This window comes from Coregonus lavaretus (assembly GCF_964263955.1).
Source record: "Coregonus lavaretus genome assembly, contig: HAP1_SCAFFOLD_2657, whole genome shotgun sequence".
Taxonomy (NCBI): domain Eukaryota; kingdom Metazoa; phylum Chordata; class Actinopteri; order Salmoniformes; family Salmonidae; genus Coregonus; species Coregonus lavaretus.
The window spans coordinates 12,451-28,352 of record NW_028166136.1 but is presented as its reverse complement, the minus strand read 5'-3'; the positions used below and the strand labels follow the sequence as shown (position 1 = coordinate 28,352).

At 46.8% G+C, this 15,902-nt stretch overlaps 1 protein-coding gene across 1 annotated transcript in view; it reads left to right on the top strand.

The window, feature by feature from the left end:
* The window catches only part of LOC311115030 (receptor-type tyrosine-protein phosphatase mu-like), a gene marked incomplete at both ends in the record, with an annotated part of 63,322 nt that overhangs the window by 39,265 nt on the left and 8,155 nt on the right, over positions 1 to 15,902 (top strand). The window contains one exon of the mRNA XM_084190247.1: positions 14,553 to 14,861. Within this exon, the coding sequence (XP_084046373.1) occupies positions 14,553 to 14,861 (309 nt within the window). The remainder of the gene's footprint in view (positions 1 to 14,552; positions 14,862 to 15,902) is intronic.

Sequence of the window (15,902 nt, the reverse complement as noted above, 5' to 3'; positions counted from 1 at the left end):
CATAGGCAACGTTGTTGCCGGTGATGTCTGGTGAGGACCTACAAGCCCTCAGTCCAGCCTCTCTCAGCCTATTGCGGACAGTCTGAGCACTGATGGAGGGATTGTGCATGCTAGTGGAGTAGTGCTGCTTTTGTTTTCTTTTTAAACCAATATGGAGGAGGAGAGTGGTGTGTGTACTAGTAGTGGAGAGCTCGCCCGACTCGCTGCTGGTCCATGACCATGACTCTGTAAAGCTGGCTAGCTTGTTAAATAGCTAAATAACACAGGCAGCAAACTAGACTGTTAACTCAGTTTCTAAACGATCTTTGACTTTGGTATCACCTCGTATTGTAAGCGGTAGCTAGCTAGCCCTTCGATTGTTGTACAGATTGAAGGATGTGTGTTAATGCACCATCTCCTGCATGATGGCCACAGTAATTAAAATAGGAGCTGCCAGTGGCCAACCTATCCATATTCTCGTGCTTCTCTTGAGCGCTGTGCTCATTGGATGTTTGAAATTTGCGCACTGGTCTCTTGACGCACATCCCTTTTTAATTATCTAAGTTGAATGCACCAATTTGTAAGTCGGTCTGGATAAGAGCGTCTGCTAAATGACTTAAATGTAAAATTGTGCATTCCTGGTGTAACTCGGGCAGTTGTTGTTGCCATCCTGTACCTGTCCCGCAGGTGTGATGTTCAGATGTACCGATCCTGTGCAGGTGTTGTTATACGTGCCACTGCGAGGACGATCAGCTGTCCGTCCTGTCTCCCTGTAGCACTGTCTTAGGCGTCTCACAGTACGGACATTGCAATTTACTGCCCTGGCCACATCTGCAATCCTCATGCCTCCTTGCAGCATGCCTAAGGCACGTTTACACAGATGAGCAGGGACCCTGGGCATCTTTCTTTTGGTGTTTTTCAGAGTCAGTAGAAAGGCCTCTTTTTAGTGTCCTAAATTTTCATAACTGTGACCTTAATTGCCTACCGCCTGTAAGCTGTTAGTGTCTTAACGACCGATCCACAGGTGCATGTTCATTAATTGTTTATGGTTCATTGAACAAGCATGGGAAACTGTGTTTAAACCCTTTACAATGAAGATCTGTGAAGTTATTTGGATTTTTACGAATCATCTTTTTTTGCTGAGTTTATTTAGCAGTCTTATAGCTTGGGGGTAGAAGCTGTTCAGGGTCCTGTTGGTTCCAATATTAGTGCATCGGTACCGCTTGCCGTGCGTTAGCAGAGAGAACAGTCTATGACTTGGGTGGCTGGAGTCTTTGACAATTTTTAGGGCCTTTCTCTGACATTGCCTGGTATAGAGGTCCTGGATGGCAGGGATCTCGGCCCCAGTGATGTACTGGGCCGTACGCACTACCCTCTGTAGCGCCTTGCGGTCGGATGCCAAACAGTTGCCATACCAAGGGGTGATACAGTCAGTCAAGATTCTCTCAATGGTGCAACTCTATAACTTTTTGAGGATCTGAGGGCCCATGACAACTTTTTTCAGCCTCCTGAGGGGGAAGTGGCGTTGTCGTGCCCTCTTCATGACTGTGTCAATGTGTGTGGACCATGATAGTTCCTTAGTGATGTGGACACTGAGGAACTTGAAGCTCTCGACCTGTTCCGCTACAGCCCCGTCAATTTGGATTGGGGCGTGCTCGACCCTCCGTTTCCTGTAGTCCACGATCAGCTCCTTTGTCTTGCTGACGTTGAATGAGAGGTTGTTGTCCTGGCACCACACTGCCAGGTCAATGACCTCTTCCCTGTAGGCTGTCTCATCATTGTCGGGGGCGGTAAATAAACCAAACCTACCTTTTATCGGTGAAGGAGGCCATTACCCCAACACTCACATGCACACCTCAAAGAGCCTAATCGCCCCAGGCAACCCACTGCGAGAGTGGAGTGGGGTAATTGGTGTGGAGAACGCTCCTCACTTCTCTCAAATTAGGGTGTGTGTTTAGCCTCCTCTACGATCATTAGAAAATAGACTGTTATTTCACACTATCTACCCTAAAAGCTTTAACCTCTAGTTTGAATGGTAAGTGTCAGAGTCCAGTTGTGTTCTAACATAATGGGGAGGTCCTATATTGACTGTCAATTGCCACCCTTAAAAATGTGATGATAGAATATTGTTTCCACACAGTTCTTCAAATGGATACTCTGAAGTTTCCTGTATTTGAATGGGACATTTCTCACTCTCTCAGTGATGTTTTTTCTTTCACTTCAGAGAAATTGTTTGTCAAAAGAAGCCTTTGTAAAAATACAAATAAATCCTAGAAACCCTGTTGAAATCAAATCATCATTTTATGGTGTGTGCTGAATGTGATGGCTGAGGCAGAGAGTGGGCTTTTCACATGTTCCGATATTTCATACTTGGCATTTCGTGTACATGCTCCTCTCGTGTAATTGGATAAGCAAAGGGAATGCGTTGGGAAAGGCTGGACTTCAAACGATAAGGCAATAAGGAGCGTGCAATCACTGATTACCCCTCAAATCAATTATACATCAGCAGCTATTCTTATCGTCAGTAGGACTCTTTCCTATGGCTTTGCTGTCTGTTAAATATGTTTGTTTGCCTAGTGTGTGTGTGTGTGTGAGAGAGGGAGAGAAATATTTTATATGGGCTTGGGAAAGAGTTAAATATTTGTATTCTTGTGTGCACGCGTGAGACTGCATCTGTGTGTGTGTGTGTGCGCGTGGTGCGTGTAAAAGTGAAAATTCCCAGAGGGGGCTCCAGAGCAGGGCCAAGGTTTGAGGAGCTCTCTGGCTCCCAGCCACAGAGGGACCAGATAAGACCTCGGCTCAAGGACCCTCCCGCCCCCCCCCCCCTCCTTCCCTATTACCCCCCTTCCCCACTGCCCCCTTCGCCTTCCCTGCAGGCCCCCCACTCCCCCCCTTGCCTTCCCTGCAGGCCCCCCACTGCCCCCCTCGCCTTCCCTGCTACCCCTCTACTGCCCCTCTCTCCCTCCCTACTGCCCCTCTCTCCTTCCCTGCAGGCCCCCCACTGGCCCCCTCGCCTTCCCTGCTACCCCGCTACCCCTCTACTGCCCCTCTCTCCCTCCCTACTGCCCCCCTCTTCCTCCCTACTGCCCCTCTCTCCTTCACTGCAGGTATGAGGACGGGGTTCGTCATGGCCCTTTCCAAAAATTCGAGATTTTTTGTTTGTTTGAAATCATAGACAAATAATAACACGAGGAATAAATACACAATGAGTAACGATAACTTTGCAATATACACGGGGTACCAGTACCGAGTCGATGTGCAGGGGTACAAGGTAATTGAGGTAGATATGTACATATAGGTAGGGATAAAGTGACGAGGCAACGGGATAGATAATAAACAGTAACAGCATCGTATCAAATCTAATTTTATTTGTCAAATGCGCCGAATACAAGAAGTGTAGACTTTACCGTGAAATGCTTACTTATGAACCCGTTCCCAACAATGCAGTTAAAAAGTTTAAAATTTGCAAATAGTCTTTAAGTCTTTAAGGGCCTTACTCTGACACCGCCTGGTATAATGGTCCTGGATGGCAGGTAGCTCGACCCCAGTGATTTACTGGGCCATACGCACTACCTTCTGTAGCGCCTTGTGGTCGGATGCCAAGTAGTTGCCATACCAAGCGGTGATGCAGCCAGTCAAGATGCTCTCAATGGTGCAGCTGTATAACTTTTTGAGGATCTGAGGACCCATGACGAATCTTTTCAGTCTCCTGAGGGGGAAGAGGAGTTGTTGTGCCCTCTTCACGTGTGTGGACCACGATAATTCCTTAGTGATGTGGACACTGAGGAACTTGAAGCTCGGCCCTCCATTTCCTGTAGTCCACGATCAGCTCCTTTGTCTTGCTGACATTGAGGGAGAGGTTGTTGCACATGGAGGCACACACACACGCCGCACTCACAGCTCTGCCAGTCCAGGGGTCTGACCTTTAGAGGAAACATGGCCTCTTCCTGATGAGAACAGATTTGAAACATGTCTCGTCTCGCTCTGCAGAGCCGTGTCAGGGCGAGAGGAGAGGGAGATAGGTTGAATGGAGCTGACACTTCTCCTCCCTCAATCTATTCATCCATCCCTCCATCCCGTCAGTCTCTACTTGTGGGTGGTCAGTTCTTCATCACATCACTTTGGTCGTGGCACTTAATTCAGAAAGACAGAAAACGTCTGGTAGCTGGTGTGTGCTTTGCTTTATTTGCTGACTCGGACAAGCCATTTATTTCACAATAACATGTCATGAATCCTTTAAGTCTTATTTTAGCGATGACACGGGATGATGGTGAGAGACTGCTCCTTAATTGAGGTATTTCCAATTGCCACGTTAATGTGTCATGTAATGACATGAATAATGAATGGAGTTACACTTCACTGACAGGCCCTAGTAGGACGATGTAGCCGGATGTAAGAAGGGGAGGTGTTCCACAACAACATATTCATCTGGTAATTTGTAAACTTCCCCTCCCTCGACTCCCAGTCTGCAGCTTTTAACGAGGTGTCACGGCCATGCTCTCTGACTTCACCAAGGGTGACGCTATAAAGTCGTTTCACTTCAATGAATGAGGAGCCATACGCGCGCACACACTCAATACAACCACCAATATCGGTTATAGAACCTCTAAACCGTGGGGTGTAAATACAGTGTGGGATTGGTGGTTTTAGTGGCAGATGTGCCTCTGTGTCCTTCTACCTTTATGAATGGGGGAGAGGAGAAGAGGGGAGGGATAGCGGTATACAGGAGAGCACTCACGGAGAGTAATTTAGGTTTGATTGTCGGTTGTAAAAAAGCCGTCATTATTGGCTGCTTCCACCTGATCTGAAGCGGGGCTTTGATAAGGATGAAAGCTGGATGCCATTACCCAGAAGGCTGTGTTGATATTGTTGAAATCCTTCTGTCTCTCTCTCTCTCGCTCTTTTTACAAGGGTTTAAAAAAAAAAAAAAAATTGTGTGTGTGCCGAGCTACTCTGAATTGAATAGCACAGTAGTAGAGATGAGTGACAGCGGGATCAGGACGAAGGTACACTGACATGAAACGCACTTTCAAGCGGAACAACACTCTTCCTGTTTTGTTGTCGTCGATACTGAACCGTTTTTTTCCTTCTCAAAAAGCACTCAGTACACACGCATACACACACACAACCACACACAGACGACTGGTCTCAGTGATAACAGCTGTTCCTCTGTATCTCTGGTATCCCTGGGAAGAATCACTGACGTCTCCCTCTCCGCTCGCCTGCGCCAGAGTTTAGTCGCTGCAACGCTCGAACTCACCCATGAGAATGTGTGCTGCAAGGCTGTGCAGGGGTCTGACGGCGTATCACACATCTCGCCGAGTGTGAAAAAGAGGACGGCTGTCAGTCAAACACAATCTGTTATCTCCCCCTGTGTTGTACCAGAACAGCTATGAAGACCTCCTAATTTGAGAACTAGACAAGTTTACAGGTTATCTATCTACACTATATATACAAAAGTATGTGGACACCCCTTCAAATTAGTGGATTTGGCTATATCAGCCACACCCATTCCTGATAGGTGTATAACATCGAGCACACCGTCATGCAATCTCCATAGACAAACATTGGCAGTAGAATGGCCTTACTGAAGAGCTCAGTGACTTTCAACGTGTCACCGTCATAGGATGCCACCTTTCCAACAAGTCAGTTCGTCCCGGTCAACTGTAAGTGCTGTTATTGTGTAGTGGAATGGTCTAGAAGCAACAACGGCTCAGCCGCGAAGTGGTAGGCCACTCAAGCTCACAGAACGGGACCGGCGAGTTGCTCCAAAAATAAAAACGCCTGTCCTCAATTGCGACACTCACTACCGAGTTCCAAACTGCCTCTGGCAGATTCGTCTGACGGACGAATCTGGGTATGGCGGATGCCAGGAGCACGCTACCTGCCACAATGCATAGTGCCAACTGTAAAGTGACATACAATTACATTCTAGACAATTATGTGCTTCCAACTTTGTGGCAACAGTTTTGGGAATGCCCTGTCCTGTTTCAGCATGACAATGCCCTCATGCACAAAGCGAGGGCCATACAGAAATGGTTTGTCGAGATCGGTGTGGAAGAACTTGACTGGCCTGCACAGAGCCCTGACCTCAACCCCATAGAACACCTTTGGTATGAATTGGAACGCTGACTGCGAGCCAGGCCTAATTTCCCAACATCAGTGCCCGACCTCACTAATGCTCTTGTGGCTGAATGGAAGCAAGTCCCCGCAGCAATGTTGCAACCTCTAGTGGAAAGCCTTCCCAGAAGAGTGGAGGGGGGACCAACTCTATCGTTCTTCTATTATTCTATCTATTGTTCTATCTATTGCAAAATCCAGAATGAGCCTGAGAATTGAGGCTGTCATTTTAAAGCAAGGCTTTGGAGTCTGCGTGCAGGATGAACTGGCTGCCTCTTGCTCGCTCACACACACTAAGCCACACACACCCCTGTATCAGGGTAGGAGCGTGGCTGCCACAGACACGGCCAATTTGTTTCCTCTCATCCGGGACTAATACCTTTATTCTCCCTCCCAGAGCACTTAGTGCATCACAAGAGGACTGCTGCTGCACCATAACACTGCCCACTGCATAAGAGAGCTTAGGTAGAAAGATGCACCACACTACACTATGCTAGCTACAACATGCTAATGCTGTGCTATGCCACAGCTACGCTACAGACATTTTTCTCTGGCTTACACACTTTATACATTCCTTACTGTTGTTTTTCAAATAAATAATTGTGACGCTTTCGGTTTTGTACACCAGCTTCAAACAGCTGAAAATACAATGTTTTTGGTGCAATTTAGTCATATAAACTGAAATTAGGCGAACTACTAGAATTTTAGCAACCAGGAAATGGCGTAGTGATTTCTGCATGCTGCACCTTTAAATTATTTGATTATACTGGTACAAGTGGGGGGTAAGGCTGAAAACCCCACCCCTACCGATCCTGAAATGCGATGAATATCAATTCTCTGGCAGCGTCATTCCTCTCCCCATCCCTCCCTCCCATTCAGACATGTCCCTACCTGGAGGCTTAAGGCCAGGGTAATAGGCTTCATCCATCTTCTCCTCCGAAGAGCAACCTTGGCCCCTGACCCGCCATTTTGTATGATTCTATGACAGGTGTGTCAAAGAAGGCTCGTCATGCTCGGGCTCTCCAAGCTATTTGGCTATTACGTGAGCAGGAGAGCGTGGATTGGTTCTCTGGTGATTGGAGAGGACGGTTAAGGGGAACTTGGAGAGGATGGTTAAGAGGACCTTGGAGAGGACGGTTAAGGGGACCTTCGTACCCTCTGGGAAAGAGATGGATGTTCTTTAAACCTCCCATCCTATTCAGACACACACACAGACACATGCATGCGCTCACACATACAGGCACACTTTCCGCCATACTCAAACATACAGTTAGTGAATGTTTGAAAAAAAAGTTAGTGTGTTCAAGACTCTCCCACCACCACCCCTCCTCTCCACTTGTTTTTCTCCCATAACCTCCTGTCTTACTGTAAATCTATTGTGCATGTGTGATGCGGTGTGTGTCTGCGTGTTTAAGGCAGACTCAATAACCCGTCTTCCACGGCCATCGCCAGCCGTCTCTATTACCCCAGAGGGAGATTGCCATGTCCCAACAGACATCAAGCCGTTGTCGCTCTCTCCCTCTCTTCTCCCCGTCCCCTATCTCACCCTAATTTCTCACAATCTCGATCTCCCTCTCTCCTCTCACTCTCTCTCTTTCAGCCATGACATTTCCCCTCAGCCAGAGAACTGAGATCCCCCCTCCTCACGCTCCTCCAGCACGGCTGGTGTGAATTTCCAATGTAGCGAACGCGTGTCACTACCCGAAGACACCGGCTAATTTGATTTGTCTGCCTGGCCAGCCGGCAATTCCCCCCCGCTTTTAGTGCACCAGCAACTATTTACCAACTGAGCCCAACCTCAATAGTTCTCCCCACAAATAGAGGGGGGAAAAGGGAGAGAGCGGGGAGCAGGTGAGGGAGGGGGGGGGGGGGGGTGGAAGGAGGGCCTATGGATGTTTGAGAGCGATAAATGTGGAAGAAGTTGTTTGATAAGGAGGCGACGTGAGATTTTTCTTGACTCGTTTCTGAGTTTTGTTTCCTTTTAACGGGGTGCGTCTTTGAAGGACAGAAGATAGCATTTGTTTTGTGGAAATTGCGGCAGTTTTTATCACAGGAAGGATGTTTTTCTCACTTCTTTTGATCAGTTTCTGTTTCCTTGAGCGAGCACAGGTTTTATCATACGCTGTATCTGGATGATTTACAGTGGGCCCAGCGACGTGTTCCTGACTTTAATTATTTTAAGTCTGGCCTTGATAACACTGAACCGGACAATTCTCACCGCGATAAAGGCGACTTGAAGAAGAAAAGAGCCTGTAGTTCAATACACACAAATAAACATCAAGAGAGAGTTATCGCCAGTGGTCAGACAATGCCTGTGCGCACATGCTTTCATGTATTGGTCCGTGTGAATGTGTGTCTTCATTCATGAATGTTTGTGACTACAGGTGTGAGTCCGCAAGTTTATGTGCATGTGTGTTTGATCTTGATCTCAGTCTCCGTATTTGATTGGTGGCCATGGAGAAGTTTTGGCCCTTATCTCTCTGCCTGCAGTCTGGCCACTGGGCTATTTGTTTACCCACCAACAACAGCATAGCAGCAGGAGCCCTACTTTATACTGTCTCTCTGCTTTATCAGCAACTCACAACACACCCCTAGACCTGATAGAGACTATATGCTTTAACAGCAACTCACAACACACCCCTAGACCTGATAGACTATATGCTTTAAGAGCAACTCACAACACACTCCTAGACCTGCTAGAGAGACTATATGCTTTGTCAGCAACTCACAACACACTCCTAGACCTGATAGTCTCTCTGCTTTCTCCTCTACACACATACACACACACACACACACACACACACACACACACACACACACACATTACTTCCAGCAGCTGATTACCTGCGTGAATAAACCGTGATTTGTCCGGTGGGAGTTGTTTTTTTCTGCAACGTGGGTTAATCGATTAGATTGTTAACAGTCTTTTGACTGTCTCACCATCAATTACAAGGCAGTGGGAGGATAGAGGGAAGAGGGGGTGAAGTTGGAGAAAATCAATGTGTTAAAATTAATGCCAGACGGTTGGGTGGGTGTATTGTGCAAAGGAAGGCGCTTGTGAAGTCTGAAGGGCAAATGGCTCCTTGGGGGGAGGGGGTGGGGGGGGGGGGGTGACACTCTGAAGAGGATGATGTGGAGGGAGGGAAAGAGGGATCGTAAACAGAAGGTCAGCTGATTTGGGCAGTCGTGCCGTCTGGCTGAGATGACGCGTGTGTGCGCGCCACAACATCTCGGAGAAGGCCTCTAGAGGAGAAACGCACGTCAAGGTTTTGTCCCAATAGAACAGATAGAGGTATATTTTTATTCGATCATCTCCATCCTCGTATTTGTCATAGCAAGGTGTGACATGCTTAGTTTTGATGTCATTTTCTGCTGATAGCCTATCCAAGTTCAGTTAGGCCATGCAGACCCTACTGTATGCTTTGTACACTGCCTGTTAGGAGCTACTGTGTGCAGCCTCCAGTGTCTCCTCTGAGTGGTTGATATGTTGACCTCACTCTGAATGGCCAATTATAGACCCCCTCTCTGCTGGGTTTTAATAGAGAGACTCTCTCTCTTTCTCTTTGTCTTCCTCCTCCATGCTGGGGTCAGGGGTCATCGTTTAGGGCATTCATGAACATTAATTATTATTTTCCCGCTGTCCGTTCGATGCTCGGGGAATTGTGAAGGAGCGGAATTATTGCTGTGGTCAGGACATAAGTGTAGTGTACAGAACACCGCTCCTGTTGACTGGTAATGAATTCCCAGGGATCTGGAATGCTGGAGTTATTGATTTATGGGTGGAAGGGGGTAAGAGGCCCTGTGGGCTGTTTACTGTCACAACTCACTTTCTCGCCTATCTATCTCTCTTTCTCTTTCTTGGCTAACTCTACATTTCTCTGTCTTTCTATCACTCTCTCTCTCCCTTTCTCATGTTCTTCCTCTTGGCTCTTTCAATTCTCTCTGTCTTCCTCTGCTCTCTCTATTCTCTCAATCTCGCTCTCTCTTTTTACTCTCTCTCTCTCTCTCTCTCTCTCTCTCTGTCTCATTCTCCCTCCTTGTTCTCTCTCTTTGAGTAAGATTCAGTGGTACGGTTATGGTATAGCATATACTGTACAGTATTTCTACGTCAGCTGTGAATGTGCTCCTGTTAATAGCCATCCAGTAATTGCTCTGCTCTTCTAAACACTCCCCATCACTCCCCCCTTTGATCTGCCGACAGTTTTGGAGCGCGCCCCAGGGTTTTAAAAAGGGCGCTCACAGATTAGTTGGCTGTGTTTGCTTTTGAAAAGGCCCGAGCCTTCCCGATCTCCTGTGAAGATATTTTTGTATATATTTTGTATGTGGACACCCCTTCAAATTAGTGGATCCGGCTATTTCAACTACACCCGTTGATGACAGGTGTATAAAATCGAGCACAGAACCGTGCAATCTCCGTAGACAAACATTGGCAGTAGAATTGCCCGTACTGAAGAGCTCAGTTACTTTCAACGTGGCACCGTCATAGGATGCCACCTTTCCAACAAGTGAATTCGTAAATTTCTGCCCTGCTAGAGCTGCTCCGGTCAACTGTAAGTGCTGTTATTGTGAAGTGGAAACGTCTAGGAGCAACAATGGCTCAGCCGCGAAGTGGTAGGCCACACAAGCTCACAGAACGGGACCTCTGAAGCGTGTAGTGCGTAAAAATCACCTGTCCTCGGTTGCAACACTCACTACCGAGTTCCAAACTGCCTCTGGAAGCAACATCAGCACAAAAACTGTTTGTCGGGAGCTGGGTTTTGATGGCCGAGCATCCGCACACAAGCCTAAGATCACCATGCGCAATGCCAAGCGTCGGCTGGAGTGGTGTAAAGCTCGCTGCCATTGGACTCTGGAGCAGTGGAAACGTGTTCTCTGGAGTGATGAATCACGCTTCACCATCTGGCAGTCCGACGGACAAACCTGGGTTTGGCGGATGGCAGGAGAACGCTAACTGCCCCAATGCGTAGTGCGAACTGTAAAGTTTGGTGGAGGAGGAATAATGGTCTGGGGCTGTTTTTTAATGGTTAGAGCTAGGCCCCTTAGTTCCAGTGAAGGGAAATCTTAACGCTACAGCATACAATGACATTCTAGATGATTCTGTGCTTCCAACTTTGTAGCAACAGTTTGGGGAAGGCCCTTTCCTGTTTCAGAATGACAATGCCCCCGTGCACAAAGTAAGTTCCATACAGAAATGGTTTGTCGAGATCGGTGTGGAAGAACTTGACTGTCCTGCACAGAGCCCTTAGGTTTCATCATACACCTCTGTCACCACCACTTTTACTCTAATTCATTATTATGCGAAATGAAACAAAATGTGCTATTGAAAAGGAACTTTTGACCCCCAAAATGTTTTTGCTCTCCTGCTTTCCAGTAGGACATTTTAAGGGGTATTATGCCGAAGTGCTCCAATTATGCTTTCAAGTATTCAAAGTGATGCTTTTCTATGCGCAATCAACACATAAAGGAAACAGTAAGCACTCTTCCACGGCTAGGCCCAATTGCCATTGTGCTCACCCCTCCTCTGGCTTACTTTGAATGTCTCGCAGCGTCGGCAGACACTTAGGCTGCAGCTCCTGAATAGTGAAGAAGACTAGATGTGCAGTGGAAGAATCCTCAGGCCTACTATCCAGCTGAGCTACCCATCAGTTCAGCCAGTGATTACAGTTTAGAACGGTGACAATGTTACATACAGTGGGCTCTGGATTGCACCGTCGTACAAGTACAATGGGAAAGTGCACTGCAGACTTGGAAACTGTATTTTAGTAAGAGGTACCTATCCTCAATCCTAGCTTTTAAGAGCCAAATGGGATCAGGTAAGTGAATGCTGTATAGGTGAGGAGACCATGGAATCACAGATGATAGATAGTGCTTTGTCATAGACTATGTTCATGTGATGTCAACTGTGGAAAAAGTGCATTGAAACTAATGTGCCTATGAGGTGAAATGGAGATATCTGGCATAATTCCACCACCACTTCCTAGTAACAGAATAGACAAAATATATATGTTGAGGATATTGGAGGACAATTGTCTTCCTGATCAACTGAGGGCAGATCTGAATGGCCCACAGTGTCCATCTGTCCCTGCATTATAAGGCAGGCTACCTGTACTCAACAGTACCTAAACCAAAGAGCCACAGACCAATGTAACCCGACTGTCATCACCAGAAACATTCTAGCCTGCTCTTCCGAGAACACTCACAGGCCCTTTGGATATGCATCAAAGACTAGAGGGAACAGAAAATACACTTTTGGCATTTTCAAGTCCCACACCTGCACCGCAACTGTCCCCCATTTTTTCAACACGGGGAGTTTGTTGTGTGATAGATGCAGCTTCGAGCCAAAGAAGCTTTTAGTTCAGTCCACAGAAGCTCTCAAGCTCTCTCAATTGCATCAACAGTCAAGGAAAGAAGAGAGGATGTGTCTTTTGTGTGGCAATTTTCTCCCCCCTTCTCCCTTTTTTCTCCCACAATGCTGCTCTCAATACAAAGACAGTCCTGTCCTCTTGAAATCTACATCTTTGATTTCGTACGACAAAGGTTCGAGCCTTGCAGCTTACTCAGTGATATTAAAAGGTATATCAATAAAACATTGTTTTTGTACTTGTGCTTTAATCTTACACTTAGTATTGCGTTGTAATGAGCATGCATTGGCCTACAAGCTATTGCGGACCAACACGAAAGAAGAACGCAGGGTTTGATTCTGACTTGTCATCCTCACACACACATTCACTACTAAGCCTTTGTGGTATAGCGTATTCTCTTAGCATTCCTCGGTTGGAGTGGCTCTAGGTGGGAGGCCAGCCATAGTAGTCTTTCTCTTTCTCCCCATAACAGTGAGTGTGACCTTGCTTTCCTCTCACAGTATATCATCTTCACACATTTACACAACACAGCGCTCTGATCCTGTGTTTAGGAAATTGAATAGAGGTTATCTGCTAGCTTATGCCTGTATTCTTGGAAAATACTCCACTGATCCTCCCTATAATCCACTTGTGTTTAGTAGATACGGCACATGATTGAAGTTAAATGAAAATATCCAGCCAAATGTAGGATTACAATGGAGTGGAATCTAGGCCTTGGACAATATTTGATTGATCAAAATCTACATAACAGACAATATGAGATTAGTGGATTAGATTCTGTCATAATCAAAAAGGTCTTAGTCCTTTGGGATGTTGAGCAAAAGTGAGTGTAAAAATAGAGTAATATTGCTTTTAGATATCCTTTCATCCATCTCTCTTGTCTGATCATCTCTGTGATACATGTAGTTGGCTGCACTTCTAGATTCAGCTAAAGTTAAAAGTTGATGACTTCAGAGACTTTCTGGAAGTGCAGAATGTTCTGATTTTAGTGATTAATGCCATAAATCTAAGGAGTGCGAGTGACTGGCTTGTCAGAATCTGATTTCTGCCTGTAAAACGCCTTCCCGAGAGCTTTATTACAAGACTACTGATTAAAAGGTGCTCCCAACCCCCTTGTTTTAATCTCGGCTCCCTCGTGCTCCGAATAGAAATACATATAAAGAAAATGGACTCTATACTTAGATACTTGGATATTCATATAAACCCAGGATGAAATAGAGTCCTGTCCATGAGCTGCATGTTTTTCAAGATGTCCTCTCAATGTCAGCAGAAAGAGAAGTGGAAAATGTTAAACCACTGGGCATCTCCTTTTCTGTCATTGTTGCCATGGCATTAAACCTCCCAGGTTTTTATCTCTGACCTAATGTTTGTCACAGAGTCTGTGAACATGGAGAGGATGATAAAAGTACAGTTGAATGGGTTTTGCCCACTCATGGTTTCCATCCAGCTTCAATTGGAGCTTGGTCTCCTCATCAGAGTCCACCCGGGCTCACCAAATTGCCTATCTGGTGGCTCCCGCGGTCAGAGAGCAGCATGGCCCATGTAACTCTTACTTAAGTGTTAGAGCGCTAAATTCCACAGCGATGGATTGCCAATTGAACCCAGGATGAAAAATGTATCCTATTAGTGCTATGTGTTGCTGTCTTTGCCAACACATGGGAGAGAGTAGAGCTCAGAGAGAGCCGGAACCATGGATGTCTTATCAAATCTGATGGGTTCTAGAGCATGGGGCTGTCTGTACAGACGAGGTACACCAACGATCAGTGTTGGGAGCATTACTATTCCCTGTCAGAGTGTGGGTACCCCAAGGATCAGTGTTGGGAGCATTACCATTCCCAGTCAGAGCGGGTAGGCGAGGGGTTTACACAGTGCCACAGAAGGTAAAGGTTGGGTAGTTAGGGGGATTGGGATGTTGTTTTTAATGCTTGCCAACATTCCTTGCCTTTAGATAACAAAAAGCTATATTAAAATATTTTTGACAAATGTTTGAATATGTGAAATAATCTCCATGTTTGACACAGGCTGTGATAAATTAGTGTTAATGTTATCTTTATGATTGACTAACTTTCTCTCCTCCTGTCTCCTCTGAAGACCCCATGCACGGCCCCCGAAGACTGGAGGTGGTGGACATCAAGTCCAAGCAGATCACAGTGCGCTGGGAGCCCTTCGGCTACAACGTGACTCGCTGCCACAGCTACAACCTGACTGTCCAGTACCGCTACCGGTCTGGCGGCAAGGAGGAGACCCGGGAGGAGGTGTGCTACGACACCCTGAGTGTGGCTCCGCAGCACACCATCCGGAACCTGTCGCCCTACACCAACGTCAGCGTCAAGCTGGTGCTGAGGAACCCAGAGGGCATCAAGCAGAGCACGGACGTGGACGTGCTGACTGACGAGGATGGTGGGTGTACCGAGAGAGGGAGACCTGGTGGGGGGGGGGAAGAGCGAGGGGGGGGGGGGGGGGGGGAGAGCGAGAGGGGTGGGGGAGAGTGAGAGGGTGGGAGGGAGAGAGCTAGAGGGGAGGGGGGAGGGGGAGAACGAGAGAGTGGGAGGGAGAGAGCTAGAGGAGAGGGAGGGAGAGAGCTAGAGGGGGAGGGGGAGGGAGAGGGTGGGGGAGAGAGCGAGAGGCTAGGTGGAGAGAGCTAGAGAGGGGGGGAGGGAGATGCTGGGGGGAGAGAGCGAGATGCTGGGGGGGGAGAGAGCGAGAGGCTGGGGGGGAGAGAGCGAGAGGGTGTGGGGGAGAGAGCGAGAGGGTGGGGGGGGGAGAGAGAATGGGAAGAAGAGAGAGGGAAGGAAGGAGATAGTGAAAGAAATTGAAATATAATTGATTCCAACTCTGCCCTGCCAACACTTCCAACATTCATCTTTTCAAGGTCATCATTGGGGCCTAAGAGCGCACAAAAGCATGAGGGCTTGTGTTTCAATAAGGGAAAGATAGTTATTTGAAAGCACTTACATTACCTCCTTTTGATACGTACACCTACATCTACTTCTGTGATGCTTCCTTTGTTTGTTTCCTCCTTGTAGTTTGAAGAAATAAAGAGTCAAGGCCATTTGAAAATTACAATCTCACTCTGCTCCTCAATAGCCCTTTGGAGGTTATTCAAATTGATATCAAATGTTCAAAGGACCTCTAATGGAATTATCTGTGTGATAACAAATTTAACTTTTCCACGAGTATAGGAGGTGCATTTAAGTTGCACCTCTTTTCAAAAAGAAATGTAGAAACTAGAAACCTTTGACCCTGTTATGAGTAAGGAAATGGAATGGTTTGCTTTCCTTTCATTTAACTTTTTTGCCAGTGAGTCCATACATTCTCTAGCTGTCCTTCACCCTAATGCTAATTTGTTATGCTTCTGATTCAATATACAACAGAGCGCTGCATCAGTTTACTGTAGTGTACCTACAGCCACGCTGTAAAGCCCCTGTATCAGTTTACTGT